This window comes from Lissotriton helveticus, chromosome 5_1 (genome assembly GCF_964261635.1).
Source record: "Lissotriton helveticus chromosome 5_1, aLisHel1.1, whole genome shotgun sequence".
Lineage (NCBI taxonomy): Eukaryota > Metazoa > Chordata > Amphibia > Caudata > Salamandridae > Lissotriton > Lissotriton helveticus.
The window spans coordinates 2,986,118-3,007,062 of NC_136065.1; the positions used below are offsets into that span (position 1 = coordinate 2,986,118).

Here is a 20,945-nt window from a genome sequence, read left to right on the forward strand (position 1 = left end):
CTTGGATCGCACCGGACACTTCTCTTCTGGACGCCTGCATCATCTTCATCTCCAGGCACCCTAGATCTGCGTGACGAAACCCGACACATCATTGCACCTGTGCACCCTCTTCCTGTGGGTGAGGTAACTCTTTAACGCCGATGCTCCTGTAGAGGTTTACACCTCTAGTGTCTAACTCTAAAGTTTTGTCCTTCTAGTCCAGTCGGAAGACTCTTAAAACTGTAACTCGATAACTTTTACGCACCATTGACTTTGCATTGGTGCAAGCCTGTGCTTTCTGCACTGCACCCGAATCCCGCGGGCTACTCCCGTCCTAACTGTGGGTAGTCCAGTGTAGTCCAAGCGATTCCCAAGGCCCTAGGCCTTACCCCAGATCGATTAGTGATTGTTATACCACTTTTTTGATATATGGTTTGAGTGGCCACCGGCCTCATCCAAAACGTGCAACTTGTCTATGTTTAACTGTGCTTTTATTTAAACGCTTGTGCTCCATTGCTCATAAAGAGTAGTGGGGATTATTCTAAAGAATAAATACATATATTTTGATAATATATAACTTGTGTGGTGTCCTTTCATTTGATATTACAGTATTGCATATGGTAAAACAGCTGGCTTCACATGTCCTTTGGAGTTAAGCCGTTAAGGCTGCTTAGTCCATGCTACCCCTAGGATAGCTTGTCTATAAGGTTGACTTACAACCACCACCATAAGGGATTGTTTGGACTGATACAAGGTGCCCACAGAACTGTGGACATCATATACCAGGCCAACTTCTCACAAGCGGTGAATCTGCGATCAGGTGATCCAAAGAGAAATACACTTAACGTATGGCTGCTGAGCAGCAAAGAAAGAGGAAGGAAATTGTAGTCAGCCTGTTATAAACTCTGTATTGAGATATGATTGGTGGAAGGGGAGTGATGTCATGGGTCTTCTCATGGGAAATATAGTTTTTGGTTGTTTACTGAAATGTTGTTATGATTTCAGTGGCTGCTGTTTTTTTGCAGTAAAGAATAGAGAAACACAATCCTTGCCTCTGTGTCCTTAACAGAATTGAAAATTTTTTGATGCAACAGCTAAAAATCTTTTTACTCCAGCCTGACTTGTGTGAAAACCCAACTCTCCCAACATGGAGGGAAGAGGTGGATGTAAAGTGTGCAGAACCAGTGAAAAAGTTGAGGCTAGTTGGAAAGATAAAAGGTGAAAGGTAGTGCATGGATGGTGGCGGCAACTATAGGAGAGGCAGAATCAACAGGAGAACTTAAATTACAGGAAAAGGGAATGGTGAGAGGTGGATGTAAGAGGGTAGACCCACTGAGAGAAGGTAGGAGGCCGGGGGGAGAGGCAGAGGAGACATATCTGTTGAAGGGACAGAACCAGTGAGAGATTTGAGGCTGAGGAGATATGAGAGGTAAAGGATGCAGCAGCGAAGAGAAAGATAGATGTTAGAGGAGCAGAACCGGTGAGGAAGATCAGGGGTAGGTATGGATTGAAATGTAGAGCTTGGAGGGAGAAGCGGATGTAAGGGAAGCAGAAACAGTGAGAAGATAGGAGGCTAGGGTTGAAAGAGGAGAGGTGGATGTAACGGGGAGAGACCAGTAAATGTGTTACAAGGAGGAGGGAGAGATGAGAGGTGAAGGGTCGCACTTGAACGGGAGCTGGTAAGAGAAACAGAACCAGCAGCAGAATTGAAATGGAGGGAGAGAGATGGAATTGTGAGAGGCGGGGGTAAAAGAGGCTGAATCAATGAGAACTGTAAGAGTTGGGCAGGGAGATGAAGTGAAATGTAGAGCATGGAGTAGAAAGGAATCAACAAGAAAATGTCTGGTGTTTCAGGAGGGTGAAAGATAGGAGGTGGAGGTAAATGGAATAAAACCAAGAAAGAAGTCGTGACTCTGCGGGAGAGATGAAAGGTGAAGGGTAGTGTATGTATAAGAGGCATGGATATGAGAAGCAGCCAACAAAAGAACATATGCAGAGTGGGGAGGCAAGCAAGTGTGAGAGGTAGATGGGAGCGAGTAGAAACACCAACATATGAGAAGAGGCTGAAGAGAGAGACGAGAGGTGGAACTTAGATGGACAGAAGCAGGAAGAGAGAGCTAAAGGCAGGGCTTTAAGTGGGCCGGGTCTCACCGGGTCTGAGCACCGACAGTTTTTTAAAGGAGCCCCGAAACGGGTCTCTATCGGGCTCTGTTTGGTGCCCTGGCACAGACGGTCAGTTTTTTTCTGGACTACAGTGACAGCGGCACATCGATGTGCGCATGCCCACACTGCTCACTGCTCACTGTTCACTAGTGGAGAAGTTACGGCATGACGTCATGCCAGGTGAGCGTTGAAGGGAAGGGAAATCCTTTCAAGAGTCATTTTCTCTCTGAGTTTCCCTTCACTTTTTGAAACTCAGGAGCAGCAACATTGTCGTGGTGTCATCAGGGCTTTAAGTGGAAGCTTTTTCAATATTATATATAAACCATAGTTGCTGCTTATTTATCTTATGCAATCAACAACCATTGACAAAACCAATAGTCCTGGCTTGTTGTAGGTACGATGTTACTTGTTGTATCACATATCTGGATGCAATGACAGAAACAGCAAGATACAAGTCGGGGGGCGGGGGGCACACAATGCAAAGCACAGTTTTTTAGCCTATGTGTTTTAAGCCACGCCCCTAAATACATTGGCTACATCCCTTTGAGAGACCCCCAGTTTTTTCATCCCACTTAAAGCCCTGGTTAAAGGCTTAGTGAGAGACGAGTAGATCAGAGAGGTAGAGGTCATTGTAAGAGGGGCAGAAGCAGCAGGAAAGGTGCGAGGCTGGGTGGAAAGAACAGAAGTAAAGAGGAGAACAAGAAGCGGAAAAAGATGAATGTAACACTGGCAGAACCAGATAGAGAAGGTAAAGGCTGCAATTTTACCAAACTTCCTGGGGAAAAGGTGGCGATGAAGCTCTAATACTGTGTAAACTGTTTAGAAAGCCTAGTAGGTGGAGGCCAGTGCACCTGCCCCAGTGTAGCAGTGCATTGTCACGAACTGTCCTAGAAACTAGAACTATACATGCCACATTACCAGTGACACAGTCCTAAATCACGCTCTATTCTGGAAACAGTTAGTGAACATCAAAATAATTAGATCAGTTTTGGAGAGATGTAGGCCTAGCTTTACCACCTAGTTTGATTAATTTAAAGTGTTTGCACTTAATTGTGATTTTCAATATATCTACTTATTTTAGTAAGATCATTTTTTATAGCCATTTTACTGATATCCAGATTATGAAAGTGGCTGCTTGCAAAGTGGCTTCGGTAATCCAAGAGAAATATGATCAATGGATGTCACTCTCTGCTTGGTTACAACGTATGCAAAGTGATAGGGCCTCGCATGTTCCTGTCCTGCCCAGGGCCCCACACACCCTAGAACCGCCCTGGGAGGATTCCAAGCATCCTGGGGCCAGAGTCTGCACGTGCAGGGGCTGCAGCGCTGGGCACAAGGGGGCGCCTCTGCATTGATGAGTGTGGATGACACGGCAGTCAAGTGGAGTGCACCACTCTATTGCCTGGAGCCATGCAGCATGACAAATGACGTGCACCAATGGCGTGGGACCTCTGTGCGCGTCACCGGTCGTTAGGCAGACCGTACTAGCCAACCGTCGCTTCTTTCTTCCAGGGTTGTGCTTATGAACCAATAGCGTTGGAGTTCTGTCGGCGTCATCGGTTGCCAGGGAGCTGTGTCTCTCTGAAGGCCCGAACGGAGACAGCCAGGGCCGTGAAAGGGAACCAATGGCGTGAGAGACCGCACACCGCGTCATGAGTTGTCAGGTGGGCGTGCTCCTGTACCGCTCTGTCTGGAGCTTTTCGTGCGGTGAAGTCAGCCAATGGCGTGTGGATGCGTCTGTCGCGTCACCAGTCTCTGGACAGACGTGCGCGCTGGCGGAGCGGTTCCGAAAAGGGGATTCCCAGCCCTTCCACGCGCAGAGGGGGAGGCAGCTGGTGTAAACACACCTACGGCGCCCTCTGCCGGCTGCAGCGAGTACTGCACACTGAGCTGTAATACATTCGGCTCAGACAGTTTCACTTTCACTTTCGCAGCCGAGCTCACTAGGAGGTGCAAGGGAGCAGCGGGACAGACACGGGGACAGGAGAGCGCAGACATGGAGGGCTCAGCCGACCCCTGGAGCGCGGCCTGCGAGATCAAGACTGGGGTAAGAGGGGGGGGGGCGATCCCTCCTTGTGGCCACTCAGGCGGGGAGGGCGGCACCTCTGCCAGTCCGAGGCATCAGCTGCACAGCGAGCCCCCATGACTTGCAAGTCTTTAAAAAAAAAAACCCTATAGACCTGTCAAGTGCTGTAAAGATCCCCCACTTTTAAAATGCGGATCCAACCTCACCTTTTCATGAACATGCATTGTTCTGCATGAACGGATGCCAGCGGGAAACTGATATGTTTACCCACGTCAGATAAATGTTATACATTAAATGCATTGCTGTATCTGCAACTTACTTTCTGTTTCATCTTGTCCTGCTTTAATTTCCATCCTTCTAATGTTATCAATGAGTTCTAATCCCTCCCTCCAGTGCTTAATTTGTAAAAAGTGCGGGGGGTGGGGGGTCGTCAGGTGGCACCGCAGTTTGCAGAACACATTGCCACCGGACTTACACAACTACTAAGCCTCACACTGCTACAAGTGTAACAATGCAAGGTGCTCGAGGCTGCCAAAGCTTTAAGAATGGAGAATGGATTTGAAGACAGGTATTTATTATTTTTATTTTTTTGCAGTTGTATATAGCACAAACTTGACTCAAAGGTATTGGAGCGCTTTACATGAGCACCAGTTACATTACAGATGGACACATTCATTTTTGTAGGCATGGGGGGATTAAGTGATTTACCCAAAATCACGGGATGAAGAGCGACGCTGAGGCTCGAACCTCTTTCCCCAGCTCCAAGGTTGGAAGCGTTGGCCGTTATGTTGTTAATGTATTTTGAATTAAGAAACAACTATTTTTCTCGTCATCTTTAAATTAGACAAACAGCTCCACCATGTGGCAGCTGTCATAATTACAGGTTCAAGCAGTTAAGTGCCGGTGCTGAGCACCAGAAACCACCCGCTCAAATTAAGCACTGCCTCGAGCTGAAAGATACTGTTTCAGAATGCCAACCTGTTTTTTGCAAACAATAAATTAGCTTATGTTTAATTCTGTGTGACTAGCTGGTGTGTCAAATTTTTTGCAGGACTCTGGGTCAAGGACCTACAGTTTGGCACTTCTATCTACAAAGGGGCACATAGGTTGAGTCCATGTTTCTAAGTTAAACAAGCGTTGGTAGAATAAATAGGTCTGGTCTTATGCATACCTAATTGACTTCAAGTTATTACTAGATGTTACTCTCGAATCAGATGCAAAGGCTAAAGTCTTTAATAAGGTTCCACTCCTTCACCCAATCAATCAGTCAGAGTTTTGTAAAGCGCACTACTCACCTGTGAGGGTCTCAAGGCGCTGGGGGCGGGTGTGAGCGGCTCCGTTGGGTCATACAAAGAGCCAGGTCTTGAGGTCCTTCCTGAAGTGGTGCAGTGTCAGGCTTCATCGGAGGTGAAGGGGGAGTCCGTTCCAGGTCTTGGCTGCGAGGTAGGGGAAGGGTCTTCCACCTGCCCTGGGTACTGTAGAAGCGTGGGGCGGTGGCTTCCAGACTTTACTAGCTTTTCTTCTGGAGACAGAAGCCACTGCTTAACAAATCTTTCACAAAGCTGCAGTACCCGAAGTTGCTACTAGATACCCTCCTAAGTCAATTCCAACGGCTTGGAATCTTCACAAAGCTGTAGTACCGTAAGTCATTACCACATATCCCTATACATTTTTGCTATGATTTTTTTCTTCATGGTGGCAAGATGGACTCAAAAAACCTCAAGTTGTTCATAGTCGCCCCTCTCAAGTCAGATGCAAAAGCCTGAAAACTCTTTTACAAGGCTGTAGATCTTCAAGTGGTTCCTAGACGCCCCTCTCCAGTCTGCCCCAACTGCTTGAAGTTTACAAGTTGCAGCATCTCAGGTCGTTACTTGATGTCCCAAACAAATCAAATGCATTTATTTTAAGTGGCCTTCACTAAGCTGAGGTGGTGTGGCATCATCATATGTTATGTCATCAGTGTTGTAATAGCACGCTTATCACCCATGAGGGTATCCAGGCGCTTTGTAGCTGGTATGCGAGGCCATCCCTGGAGAGCTTACTGTAAGAACCAGCTATGTAGCTTCTTGCAGACGTCAATAAGAGAGGAGGAGGCTCTGATGTGTTGTGGGAACTCTTTCCAGGTTTTACGAGCCAGATATAAGTGGCACCACCTCCTCCTCTGCTTTTGTGTATGTGTGCGATGTGTGCTAGTGAGAGTCGAGAGAGTGGATGTTAATGAAAGATTGGTGGAAATGAATGCGGCTATTCAGGCAGGCTGGGCCTGTGTTGTGGAGTGCTTTGTAGGAGTGGGTGAGGAGTTTGAAGTGTGCACGCTTGTGTGTCAGGAGCCAGTGAACTCCCCTAAGGTGTGGTGTGATGTGAGCTCGACACAGGAGGTTGCGAGCTAGTCTGGCTGCTGCACTTTGAGTGGTCTGCATTCTTCTTGTGAGCTGGTTGGTTATCGCTGCACACAGGGTGGTCCTGTAGTCTACTCTGCTGGAGGAGAGGGTTTTGGTGATATTTTTCCTTGGGTTGTCCAGTAGTTACTTGAAGATTTTTTTCTGTATCCTTAGGGTGTTGAAGCAGGGCGAGGCTACTGGGTTGACTTGGGCGGCCATGTCAAGTTTGTTGTCTATCATGATTTTGAGGTTTTTTGCTTGTGAGCTAAGCGTTGGGGTGGGACTGAGGTCTGTGGGCTCCCATGGTGAGGCGTCTTTCCCAAAGACTACCACTTCAGATTTCACAAGTGTTTTGTCTAAGAGGGACGGTATCCTTTGCGTGTCGTCTGTGTACGTGGCATGTTTATCTTGTGAGTCCGTTTAATATCAACCAGTGGAGTCACGTGGATGTTGAAGTGTTTCGGGCTGAGCGAGAAGCTCTGCGGGACTCCACAAATGATTCCTCGTGCTTCAGAAGAATGTGGGGCATGTTGACAGTTTAGGTTCTTCCGGTGAGGATGGAGCAGATCCATTCGAGGGGGAGTACCTGGATATCTGTTCATGAAGTCATAGTTTCAGAATGGGATTGGAGGTGGTGTTGAAGGCTGCTGATAGGTACAGAAGGATGAGGGCTGCATTTCTTGGGGGCCAGAGTGTTGGCGCAGTTGGTGATACACTTCTTGAAGTTTTTGATGATTTGTGCTTGGTGTCGTGAGTTCCGGTTCGGCTCGCGGAGGGCAGATGTCCACTCTGCCCTTGTTTGGTTGTTCCAGTGTCAGTGTGCTGAGTACACTGTGGGGGTTCTTCTGAATGGATGGGTGTTGAAGGTGACTGTCTGGGTTTGTTGATAGTGATGTTGAAGGATATGCCTTGGTTCAAGAAGAAATCACGCGATTTCCACCACATGAAAGACAAGTCCTCCATACGAGCGGGTAAAGGTAAGTTTTTAATTACAGCAGGTAACCCAACAGCATTAGCATAGCATGACGTGTTGCGACCCAGCTGGGTCTTAATCATATGCAAATTATGAGGGGTAATTGCTTGTGGATTTAAATATTCTGCAAAATCAAACAGTGAGGATAGAGTGCAGACATATTGTTTATACACTCTCATTTACTAGTTAAGCTTCACAGTTCTTTTTGTTTAGGGGATCAGATGACACTCTTAATAGCCAGTACTCTATATCATTATATTGCTGATGCACCCACTTTAGAAATATACGAGTTGGTAGGTCAGTGATCGTAATGTCCCAGTATTGACAGGACACCAATGTCCATAATGCCTTGCAACTGTGAATAGACATCATTGCAACATTACTTTTAGCACACAGTCATTGAATGCCTTGTTTTATAATTACAAACAAACAATGCAGTTTTCTTGCCTAAAATGGAGTAAATTCTGTGTAGGGCGAAGCGACAGCACGTGTCTCACTTTACATCCAAAGCTCTCGTCCTCGTGCTCTTATTGATATGGTCTCAACGTCAGTACCTGCTCATTAAAGCCTCCAATGTTCTCCCACTCTTGAAGTTCAAAGATGAATGCCCCGCAAACTATGGCTGCCATCAAGGTTCTTCTAAAACAACCAGCAGGCAGGCCTCCCGTTCCATCAGTGCCAGAGCCTCCCGGGAACAGTGGCACCGACTCAGCCTAATCCTCTGCTGCAAATTAAATGCAGCCGGCGGCATCCAAAATTATACCTCCCAAACGAGCCTTGATGAGAAAGGATGCCCAGCCTGAGAGGTTGGGGCTCGGTATATATATTTATATCTATGCCGGCAGGAGCACGAAAATAAACAACTTTGCATTCAGAAAAGTGGGGTCTGTTCCTTACTGATTCCGGTGGCAGGGAATCGAAAAGTAAAGGTGTGGACTCAGGGTTTTAAGTGGGGAAAAAAACTGGGGGTGCTCTAAAAGGGGTGTGGTACATTTCTTAAAGGGGTGTGTCCTATCCGAGTAGGGGCGTGGTCTAAATCAAGATAACTAGCATTGTGTGCTTAAGAAAACCATGAAGTGGCATCCAGCAAAGGACAATAAAATGGGCAAAAAGGTATATTTATGAAGTATAAGCCATAAAATAGAAAAATTCTTAAAGATGGCAAGACACTCACAAACCTGCAGTACCTCGAGTCATCACTAGAGGTCCTTTTCAAATCAGATGCAAAATCCTCAGAAAGATCTTCCTCAATCAATCAATCAGGATTTATAAAGCGTGCAAATTAACCGTGAGGGTCTCAAGGCGCTGGAGTTGCCAGCTGCTTCACGGAGAAAGCAGTGAAAAGCAAGGTAAAAGCTGGAGTAAACATTCAGAAAAACAGGGAAAGGAAGTAAAAAAAATGAGGCAAAAGCAGGAAGAAGCATTCAGAAAAACAGGGAGAAAGGCAGAGGGTGCTGCAGCTTGGGAGAGCTGGGCGTGAAGCTTGCTCAATGGGGTCTTTAGTAGTTGTGTTAAATTGCCAGGACCCTCTTATGGATTGCTGAGAGACTCCTGCCCCTCAAGAATCCACCTTCCATAAGTCCTGCTCTATGGTGGGAGTCCATCCAGATGTTGGGTTTGAATTCCTGTCAGTGATGCTCTACCTCCAGTCCTTTGGCTGTCTGAGGAGCTGCAGCCTCCGAGCAGCTTCCAACGAGGCGACTCTTCAGTGCCCAGAGACAGTGGTCCATTGTCACCTCCACTGAACCAGTCCCGCATCCTCTGTCTTGACCCTCGTCAGTCACGTCCGAGGATGCTGCCTGCACCGAACCTTCTCAGACCTCAGGCACAGCAGCATCCACAAAATCACAATTACCTTATTTAGGGGTGTTTGTGTCCAGGAAGACTGGAGCTTTCCGATCCACACTATTTACCAACCAGTGTGACACCATACACTATCTAAGTTCAGGGGGTTATTAGACTCCAGTTGTGACAGTAATTTACTACCGGTAACCTCAGCTCTGTGCTATCAGACCCCAAAATGTATTACCAGGCAGTCCCCTTAAAGTCTTGACTCTTGGGCCCATCAGAGGAGGCCATTAAGCTTGGAGACTCCGAACGCTGTGTAATATAGAACTGCTTAATCACAAAACAACTGAATGTCCATCCACTGTTTTACTTTTATAAACACATAAACTAAGTAGCAGTCACAATATAAGGACACATGAAGAAAGTGAGAGCAATCGCTTCTTTCTAGCCAGACGTGCGCCTCCGAGCGCAGGCGCTGTATTAAGGCTTGAAGCACCGGAATGTCGATCAATGATGGAGTTGGTGTTCATTGTTAAAGTATGAAGATGCTTGTTCCCCGTTCACAAGCATACAATCAACGTTGGCTTTGCTAACATTAGAGTGGGCTACCAGATTGTTCCCCATTTTCTTCGATGACGCGGTTTCAATTGCGTCCTCTCAAGCACAGCTCCAAATGGTGTGGCATCACACAATCTCACTGTCTCTCCCTCAATACAGTTCTGTCACCAGGTGGGATTACTACACTCCAGAGGTGTTAGAATGGGATTTCTGGTTGGCTAAGGCTTGCGCCACAACCAGGCAGAAACCACCACTCTAGTCAGGGCAAGGGAGTTACATGCCAAGATAACCCCTGCTCACCCCCTTGGTAACGTGACACGAGCATTAAGGCTTACACCGGAGGCAATGGAAGTTAAGTATTTGCGCACGCACCCACCAGCAACAACATCCAAGGCCCCCCACAAAAGGAACTCCACACAAGGTTATATCAAAATAGCCTTTGTATTATAAGAACACATCAGAATCAGAATCACAGGATGTACATTGTGCCATAGGCACGGGCAGAATTTACAGGGGATTATATACATGGGACAGGGCCACATGGACCACTGTCAGGAATAAGCACTTGGTAGAACTAGCACTTAGAACATATAACAATCAGAAGCTTCACACATGATGCATAAAAACACATTCAGCGGTGTAGGAAAGACACATGATGCATAAAAACACATTCAGCGGTGTAGGAAAGACACATGATGCATAAAAACACATTCAGCGGTGTAGGAAAGACACATGATGCATGAAAACACATTCAGCGGTGTAGGAAAGACACATGAATCACAATTAGCACAGAACTCACATTAAGGTCCAGGTTGCGCCACTGCGCCAAAACCTAAACGTAGCAGCTGCCCACTACTTGCTGGGCAGCTGAGGACAGGGACAGAACAGGGCCCAAACGCTGCAGCTGGCACTAAGTGCTGCGCAGCTGGGGAAGGCCAAGGTAGGGCGAAGGAGTGCGACTCACTCCTGAGTCCAAAAGAACATGTCCCCTAGGAATAAAAGCCTAAACGGTGCAGCTGCCCACTACTTGCTGGGCAGCTGGGAAGCAAATTGCAACAGGGCTCTTGCTAGCCCCTCAGGAACCAAAACTGCACAAACTGGGAGCCTCCTAGGCTCTATGACAAATACTGCACACCTTGGAGCCCTCTAGGCTCTGAAAATGAACATGCCTCTTGTGGGAGCCACGGAAGCTCTAGAGGCAAACATGCTGCCATCCTGGGGGGAGCAGCCCGCTGCCTACTGGGGCCGCTCTACCACCCGAAATGCCCCTTCAGCTCTGGGGCCTTGTAATGAATCACTGTGCCCCCAAGCCCCTCACAGGGGCTCTTAAACAAACATGGGCCATCGTTGGAGCGGCCCGCTGCCACCTGGGGTCGCTCGGGAGAAGGGGCACCACTTTGGTGCCTGGGCGCATGTGTGGCCTTCCCCCCCAGCCCTAGCCGTCTACACTTACCGGCTCTCAGCGGGGGAAAGGCTCCTCTCGTTGTCGCGGCGGGGCAGGCACCGGTCCTGGCCTAGCGCCCCGCCCGCAGGACAGTCAACGGCGCTGGCGGGGCTCTCCCTCACTCCCGGGAGCCCCGCCTTCGTAACGTGCCATGTTTCCCCCAGTCCTCGCTCTTCAGGGACCGGGACTCTGAATGGGAGCCCGTGAGGCTCCGGACATGACGTGGAGCTGGCCCTGCCTCCCTCTTCATCTTCCGGGTTGCATCAGGCAGCGGCCCGGCAACAGGTTGAACACTTCTCCCGGGGCTCCCGCCATCGCATGGGAGCCCCGCACCACTCGCGCTGCGTCCTCTTCCCGGCTGGCGGCCCCGGGGCTCTCCACAGCTCACGGGAGCCCCGGGCCGCGGGAGGACTTTGCTTCTTCTCTGGGGGCTCGAGGAGGCGGGGTGGGCTCCCGACCTCCTCGCTGGCAATATAACTTCCGGGCCGCACGCGTCACTTCCGTCCTGTGGCCCCCCCCCCCACAGTCAGGCGGGCAGCGGGCGGCGGCGGCATTTCCCTGGGGCCAAAACATGAGGGGTAGGCTCCCTCGAAGTGAAAAATAAACGTAGAAGCGGGTTGGGCACCCGCTACGGTGCATATAAACGGGGTGGCACCCGTAAATAGAAGTAATTCAAATGTGGGCAATATGCATGGTAGGCGCCTGCCTGGTAACACGAGCAGGTCAGCGAGCAGCTCCATGCTGCAAAAGTTCAAATAAAGCGCTCCCCGAGGGGGACACCGGCAGCCTCAATTCCTGGGGCAGGGAACTGGAGTAGGCATCTCCTAGGAAAGAAAAAGTCCTCCAGTCCCCCAGGCAAGGCAGAGGGGCCCCACAGGGAGAGAGCTTTCCAGGCATCCAGGATATCCATGGGCTGGGCAGGGCCCAGGGAGGCAAGCCTTCCCCTGGGCCCCAGCAGCAGCACGCCCCTGGTAGATTCCAGTCAGAAACAAGAACCTTTTACAAGAGGTCACAGCCTCTTTTTATACACACAATTCCTTTGTCTAAAGGTGCAGGCAAGGGGAGAACCAGATACAACTGGTTCCTGAGCACTTTGTTTTGCTTAGCCCCTCTCTCTATTGACAGAGTGGGTCAGGGACATCAGACACACCACAGGGGGTGGAGCCAGCATTGTGTGGCGGAAGCCCAGCCCTATTCAGGTCCAAGGTGCACCCCTCCCTCACATCACTCATGCAGATCTCCCATTCACCACCGGGGCACACCCATCCTGACTCCTGGAGCCAGGCTCACCAGCCAGCTCCAGCTAATCACAAGCCAGCACGTTCACTGCACAGGCACACCAACTTCTAAAAGTGGCCCTTCCATACTAGACACAATAACGCCGCACACATCATCACGCAGCATTGAATCACACGAGTGCCACATACCAAACTCGCACCTGCACTCCCCACGCATCAGGAACTACCAGGGACACATACATTCCCCAAGCATTCCTATGGGAGGCAGGCCAAACTTACCACACGCATGCACTTTACCCTGGGACACAGTGGTAAAGTGCGCAGAAACCAAAAATCACTAACACCAGGTCACAATTAAAAGCAAAAAGTTCAGGGGTGAACCTGCCAGAAGGGCCAAGTCCAACAAGAGGTGATCTGTGTCCCTTTGTTTGCTGAGCTGAGATGTTTGCTGAGATTGTTGCTGCTTCTCAGAGTTGCAATGTCTATTTGTTCCCTCTCTTGCAGACGACCATCCTCGCCGTGGAGTTTGCCGGGGGTGTTGTGGTGGCCTCAGATTCCCGGGTGTCTGGGGGGTAAGTCATAGTTATAACTCATATAGAAATCATATATTTAAGCTATAGCTGCTTAGAATGTAAAGAATGTTGTCAAATGTTATAAAATAAACCTTCAGAAGCTGTCTGGAAGAAATCCTCTACATCTACAAGTCACAGTAAGCCACCATTAAAGGCTGGCAGCAGAGAACACATCAAAATCAGGACGGGGTGAGACATTTAATACCATAATTCAACCATACTTTACACAGACCTCTAGGGAAATCTCCCGGGATTCTAATAAGGTGGTGTTGTATCAAGCACCATCCCCAAAAGCCTTTTAGCAATATCACTAGATGAAATGGTACTCTGTCAGACACCCTCCTCTCCAGCCCCCTGAAGCCACTCTCTGAGCGGCGACAGACACCCTCCTCTCCAGCCCTCTGAAGCCCCTCTCTGAGCTGTGACAGACACCCTCCTCTCCAGCCCCCTGAAGCCACTCTCTGAGCGGCGACAGACACCCTCCTCCCCAGCCCTCTGAAGCCACTCTCTGAGCTGTGACAGACACCCTCCTCCCCAGCCCTCTGAAGCCACTCTCTGAGCTGTGACAGACACCCTCCTCCCCAGCCCTCTGAAGCCACTCTCTGAGCTGTGATAGACACCCTCCTCTCCAGCCCCCTGAAGCCACTCTCTGAGCTGTGACAGACACCCTCCTCTCCGGCCCCCTGAAGCCACTCTCTGAGCTGTGACAGACACCCTCCTCTCCAGCCCTCGGAAGCCACTCTCTGAGCTGTGAGACACCCTCCTCTCCAGCCCCCTGAAGCCGCTCTCTGAGCTGTGACAGACACCCTCCTCTCCAGCCCCCTGAAGCCGCTCTCTGAGCTGTGACAGACACCCTCCTCTCCAGCCCCCTGAAGCCACTCTCTGAGCTGTGACAGACACCCTCCTCTCCAGCCCCCTGAAGCCACTCTCTGAGCTGTGACAGACACCCTCCTCTCCAGCCCTCTGAAGCCACTCTCAGAGCTGTGACAGACACCCTCCTCTCCAGCCCCCTGAAGCCGCTCTCTGAGCTGTGACAGACACCCTCCTCACCAGCCCCCTGAAGCCGCTCTCTGAGCTGTGACAGACACCCTCCTCTCCAGCCCTCTGAAGCCACTCTCTGAGCTGTGACAGACACCCTCCTCTCCAGCCCCCTGAAGCCACTCTCTGAGCTGTGACAGACACCCTCCTCTCCAGCCCCCTGAAGCCACTCTCTGAGCTGTGACAGACACCCTCCTCTCCAGCCCCTGAAGCCACTCTCTGAGCTGTGACAGACACCCTCCTCCCCAGCCCTCTGAAGCCACTCTCTGAGCTGTGACAGACACCCTCCTCTCCAGCCCTCTGAAGCCACTCTCTGAGCTGTGACAGACACCCTCCTCTCCAGCCCCCTGAAGCGACTCTCTGAGCTGTGACAGAAACCCTCCTCTCTAGCCCCCTGAAGCCACTCTCTGAGCTGCGACAGACACCCTCCTCTCCAGCCCTCTGAGGCCACTCTCTGAGCTGCGACAGACACCCTCCTCTCCAGCCCTCTGAAGCCACTCTCTGAGCGGCGACAGACACCCTCCTCCCCAGCCCTCTGAAGCCGCTCTCTGAGCTGTGACAGACACCCTCCTCTCCAGCCCTCTGAAGCCACTCTCTGAGCTGTGACAGACACCCTCCTCTCCAGCCCCCTGAAGCCACTCTCTGAGCTGTGACAGACACCCTCCTCTCCAGCCCTCTGAAGCCACTCTCTGAGCTGTGACAGACACACTCCTCTCCAGCCCTCTGAAGCCGCTCTCTGAGCTGTGACAGACACCCTCCTCTCCAGCCCTCTGAAGCCACTCTCTAAGCTGTGACAGACACCCTCCTCTCAGGCCCTCTGAAGCCACTCTCTGAGCTGTGAGAGACACCCTCCTCTCCAGCCCTCTGAAGCCACTCTCTGAGCTGTGACACACACCCTCCTCTCCAGCCCTCTGAAGCCACTCTCTGAGCTGTGATAGACACCCTCCTCTCCAGCCCCCTGAAGCCACTCTCTGGGCTGTGAGAGACACCCTCCTCTCCAGCCCTCTGAAGCCACTCTCTGAGCTGTGATAGACACCCTCCTCTCCAGCCCTCTGAAGCCACTCTCTGAGCTGTGACAGACACCCTCCTCCCCAGCCCCCTGAAGCCACTCTCTGAGCTGTGACAGACACCCTTCTCTCCAGCCCTCTGAAGCCACTCTCTGAGCTGTGACAGACACACTCCTCTCCAGCCCTCTGAAGCCACTCTCTGAGCTGTGACAGACACCCTCCTCTCCAGCCCTCTGAAGCCACTCTCTGAGCTGTGATAGACACCCTCCTCTCCAGCCCTCTGAAGCCACTCTCTGAGCTGTGATAGACACCCTCCTCTCCAGCCCCCTGAAGCCACTCTCTGAGCTGTGACAGACACCCTCCGTGTTGGACTTGGGCCTTCTGGCAGGGTCACCCCTGAACTTTTTGCCTTGAAATTATAGTGATTTCTGGTCTTTGCGCACTTTGACACTGTGGCGCAGTGTAAAGTGCGTGCTCTCCCTGAGTGCGTGTGTGAGATTGGCCTGCCCTCCCATAGGAATGCATGGGGAATGTCTGTGTCCCTGGTAGTTCCTGGTGCGTGAGGTGTGCATGGTCAAGTTTGGTATGTGTGAACTCGGGGGAGTGAATGCTGCGAGATGGTGTATGCAGCATGTATGTGTCTAGTAGGGAAGCGCCATTTCTAGACATGGCTGTACGTGTGCTGTGAGGGTGCTGGCGTGTGATTGGCTGGAGCTGGCTGGGATGCCAGGCTCCAGGAAGTCTGTGTGGGTCTGCCCCGGTGGTGAGTGGGAGATTAGCATGAGTGATGTGTGGGAGGAGTGTACCTGTGTCCTGGATGGGCTGGGTTTTCCCCACACAATGCTGGCTCCGCCCCCCTGTGGTGTGACTGATGACCCAAGCCCTGCCAGTGAATAGAATGGGTGGTTGGGCCATCAAGAGTGCTCCAGAACCAGCTGCGACTGGTTCTGCCCCCTGCACCTAAAGACAAAGGGAAAAGGTGTATAAAAGAGGGGCTGTGACCCCATGAAAATGTTCTTGTTTGCTGCTTGAATCTTGCCAGGGGCGTGCTGCTGCTTGGGCTCAGGGATGGCTTGCCTCCCTGAGCCCTGCCCAGCCCCTGGACTTCTGATGACACCTCCTGAAGGACTTTGTGGCTTTTTGTGCCTTCATAGCGCTGGGAGCGCTATATTTTCCTTCCTAGCGCTTGGGAGCGCTCTCCTTTGACCCCTGGTGCATGAGAGCTTTATTCTGTGTGCCTAGCGCTGGGCGAGCGCTTTATTTGCCTTATAGCGCTTGAAAGCGCTGTGTTGTTCCTTAGCGCTCGGAGCGCTTTATTTTGACTTTTGCCCCGGTTATTTAATTATTTCACGGGTGCCACCCCGCATATCAGAGCCCTAGCGGGTGCCACCCCGCTATTTACGGTGTATTTTGAGGGTGCCCACCCCTCGCTATGGCCCCGAGAAATCACCGCCGCAGCCGCGGGCAAAACCAGGAAGTCAGGCGGCATCGCGCCTGACTGTAGGCGGGACTTCCGGTTTGCCGGAGGAAGTCCCGCCCGCCGCCGCGCTGGGATTGGCTGCCGCCGACCGGAAGAGGATTGAGGCGGAGCGATGGCCGCCCGGGGCTCCTGTGAGGTGAGGAGAGCCCGGGGCAGCCAGCCAAGTGCAGCGCCGGTGTTGCGGGGCTCCCATGTAATGGAGGGAGCCCCGGCCAAGCAGTCCAGACCGCAGCACAGGAGAGCCCCGAGGAGCGGGAGCTCTCCTTCCCCCCAGCCGCCGCGAGACCGGTGAGTGCCTACAGAGTGTTTTGGAGGCTCGTGGGGGCCCCCCGTGATATCGAGTCCCCGAGAGGGACTCCGCCTACCTTTGCCCCGGCGAGCCTGCGAGGTTCGGTCCCCGCATTCTTTGATAGAGCCCAGAGAGGCTCAAGAAGGCGCCACAGTTGTTTGAAGAGCCACAGAGGCTCTTGAGGGCAGTTCATTGATTTTGAGTCCCCGGAGGTGGAGTTCTGGACTTTTTGGTTCCGTCCAGAGGTGTCAGGGAAACACCCGAAGACCCCGGAGTTCAACCTGTCTCGGTGCACAAACAAACAGAAACACGGGCTTCTCGATGGTGGCGTCAAAGACCAAAGGTTTATTACTGCAGGGACACAGAAGTCACAGAAACTACACATGGGCAGTATCTAGGAGCCTGTTCAATTTGTACAAAGAGGGTTGCTCCTTATATACTGAATATTGGGCTTCAGGCAAATTCTTTACATGTTAGCACATTCCAAAACCTTTGTATCTTGTACAATAAATATTTGGCGTTGCACAGGAATCGTCAACAATATCTGATGTCAAAACATTACGAACGAGGGGTTCCCACTAGTCCATCATAATCCCATGTCAACTTTCCATTCAAGACCCGGACCGCCTCATCGTAAATTTCGTTACCTCCCCCTAATAAAGGCCCAGAAGGAAAGGAGCAGAGCCAGGTGCAGTAGATAGAAAAGTAGGATAAGAGATGTTTGTGGGTTGTAAATGGGCACGGTTACCAGCTTCGGCCGCCTAATCATGATCAGACCAACGAACACGAGAACCAGTATAGCAGGACTGGCCTCAGGCTGGGGAGACAGCTCTTGCCGAGTCATGCTGCCACAGCGTTGCTGGCCTAAGGTGCACGTGTCACTAGCAAGGTGAATTGCCGGCTAAAGCCTACGTGTCCTTAAATGAAAAAGAGGTCATTGCGTGTCCATTGACTATGTGAGGGCAAGGAATACAAAATGGCTTCCTTGTTCTAAGATGGATGCCACGGGTAGAACAGAAATGTGTTTGTAACAGGAGTGCTCTTGCTCGTAGCATAGCGAAAACACCAGGATATACTAAATGGATCATTTGCGGTTCACTGATACCAAAATTATGTATTTGCGACAATGTTACAAACACGGGTTCAAATCGTCACGGAACCTCAGACCCTCCTTTTGCCCTTACATAGGCAATTACTCAGTCTATGTCAGAATCTAACTCTATGCTCATTAGGTCAGTGACATGTTGTTGCATCATCATCCTGTCTCGTGCCTTTTCTCCTAATGCAGGTGGTTTTCTGAAACAGGTTGCAGCACAGAGACTACACAAAGCGGGACCACATTGGATAATAAGGCAGCATGAGAACAGAAATACTAGGATGACACCAATGACCATCAGAACCTTCCATCCCCACGCTGATACCAGAGTCCAAAACCACTCCATGAAGGACCAGTTTCCCTTGTCTACGTGTATAGAGTCGGAAATCTTGTGTAGCTTAGAGATTGCTTCATAGACGGTTGGAGCATTATTGGGAATAAAAACACAGCAGCTCGATTGGATCATTCTGCATACCCCACCTCGATCTGCAAGTATTACGTCTAGAACCATACGGTTCTGCAACGTCATGAGACGATCCGCCTGAAGCTCAGCTGTTAAGTTACTAAGGGCACCAGCAGTTTCTGTAATAGTAGATTCAACTACCCGTGTTAGTTGACGTAGATTTCTACTATTGGCCATAGGCCCCCAAAACGGAAGGAAACCTTTGAAGAAGTCTCCAGCTTCCTGACCAGCGGTATCTTCCTTGCTGAAGACACCTCTTGCCACTCTGGTCTTGTGATAATCTGAAGAAGCAGTGTATGTCGGAGGTAACAATCGAGCAATATAACATGAACCTGAAAAGTCAGCAGGCAGCCATGTATACGCTCTGTCTTGACAGATGAAGTAAGTACCCCTAGCAGTAAGGAAGGCAGGGGAGGAGTTAGACGGAAATACGTAAGTCTCAACGCACTCACTCCTCCCTAGCTGAGCTCTCAGATTTCTCCCATTTCCTTGCAAACAGACCTGACCTCGGTGAGGCACGACCCAAACTGAAGTGGAGCTTTTACGCTTGCTTTCTCCCAAACTAAGGCGATACTCGGTAGAGTTCCAACTCAAATACACCCGTAATTCATCTCTAGGGTAAGATGGAGTATTATTGACGTCTTTAATCATGTCAATAATTCCCTGGACTAAAGCTTTGTTGGCTGAGTTGTATTTAGTGGACCGTGGTGGACGCGGAGGATAGGTCTCAAGGGCATAGGAAAAAATGGTCTGAAAGGCCTGAAATGATCCATTATAGCTAAAAGGCAAGACTAGATAGGGAATGCCTTTATCCATAGTGTGAGGTATCAAGCCACACACCCAGCAGTCTGTAGTATTAACTACCAGTTGGTGTTGATGCAAGAGCTGTACAAATGTATTGTTAATAAATTCTAAGCGTCGAGCTTGTTCGTGTTCAGGGAATGAGTGAAAAGAATGCATAGAAGAAACCGTAGAAGTAGTAGGATCAAGGGGAGGTACTGTAGTTACCGGCATAAAAATCAAATGTACACCAAAGATGATTCCACCCACCAACGTTATCAAAACAATTAAAAATGTAACTGCACATTGCATTAGAAAGCATTTGCTGTGAAGTATTCGGTACAGTCTATTTCTGCAAACATAAATTACATTCATTCGTTGCAGCTCAGGAAGCTCCATCTTCTACAATCCGCTCGTGACCACTGATGATGTGTACGTAGATGAAAATGCCTCTATCAGCCCTGGGAGTTCCCAGAACTAACAGAAAGATCGACCTTATGTCTGACCCCTGCAGATTCACCTAGGCACACAGCCACGACCCTACGGCTACCCAGACGGCAAGGCAAAATTTAAAACAATAAAATAATAGCAAACTTCCTGGCTGGAGGCAATGTATAGAAAATTCAAATCTGAAAATAGGCAGTTTCCTGCTTTATTTGTCCATATTGCGAGGTCGCAAGTTGTATCTCAGTTTTGCAGGAGCTGTCTGATCTGGAAACAATATATTTTCAGCCGACGCTGCAATGTTCGCGTTTGCAGATGACAAATGTTCTTTTGGTGCAGATGACAAATGTTCAGGGTTCAAAAGAGCAGTTTCAGGAGGAGAGTCAGAGTTTGATGTATCAGTGATCAGTTCTGCATCACTGAAAGGGATGAACCTGGGTATTTGTTCTGCTTCAGAGGCACTGATTCCTTTCTTTACCCAGTTGTCGTAAGGAAGTGGCAGAGGCACACGTTTGACATGTGTCGTATGAATCCAATTCTTCCTTCCGGCCACTCGGATAGCAGTTCTCGTCGCCAATAGGACTTGGAAAGGGCCAACGAATCTGGGCTGAAGATTTTTCGTTCTTGCAAAATTTCTAATGACTACTTGATCCCCAGGTTTCAGCTGATGACCTGGACTCTCCGGTGGCTTTGGCAATGCATCGAAAACCTGTTGGTGAATAAGGCTCAATTTAGCAGTCAAGTCAAAAAGATAATCAATTAACATTGGGTATTCCAGCTGCTTTAATTCTTTCGGTCTAGGTACCCCCCAAACATTTGCAGGACGACCAAAAATTATTTCATATGGACTAAGCCCTACTCTAGAATGTACAGTTGCTCTTGTTGATAACAAAGCCAAAGGCAGTGCATCTGGCCAGGGCAAACCCGTGGATGCTTGTATCTTAGCAAGTTTCAGTTTAAGGGTGCCATTGTAACCCTCAACTAAACCCGCGGACTGGGGATGATTCGCACTGTGGAACTTTTGTCTAATCCCTAGGCCGGCACACACACTCTGCATAACTTTCCCTACGAACTCACTTCCTTTATCTGACCATACAATCCGTGGCATTCCGAATCTGGGGAAGTATTCTTTAAGAAGGATCTTGGCAGTGGACAAAGCAGTATTGTCCTTCAGTGGGTATGCTTCGATCCATCTGGAGAACGCACAAACTACCACTAGGACGTAC

At 50.1% G+C, this 20,945-nt stretch overlaps 1 protein-coding gene across 1 annotated transcript in view; it reads left to right on the forward strand.

Annotated features, from left to right (window-relative positions):
* Positions 1–4,067: 4,067 nt before the first annotated feature.
* Positions 4,068–20,945, forward strand: part of LOC144754045 (proteasome subunit beta type-9-like) — a 66,422-nt gene continuing 49,544 nt past the window's right edge. The window contains exons 1-2 of the mRNA XM_078641557.1: positions 4,068–4,189; positions 13,055–13,122. Of these exons, the coding sequence (XP_078497683.1) occupies positions 4,139–4,189; positions 13,055–13,122 (119 nt within the window). The 5' untranslated portion in view covers positions 4,068–4,138. The remainder of the gene's footprint in view (positions 4,190–13,054; positions 13,123–20,945) is intronic.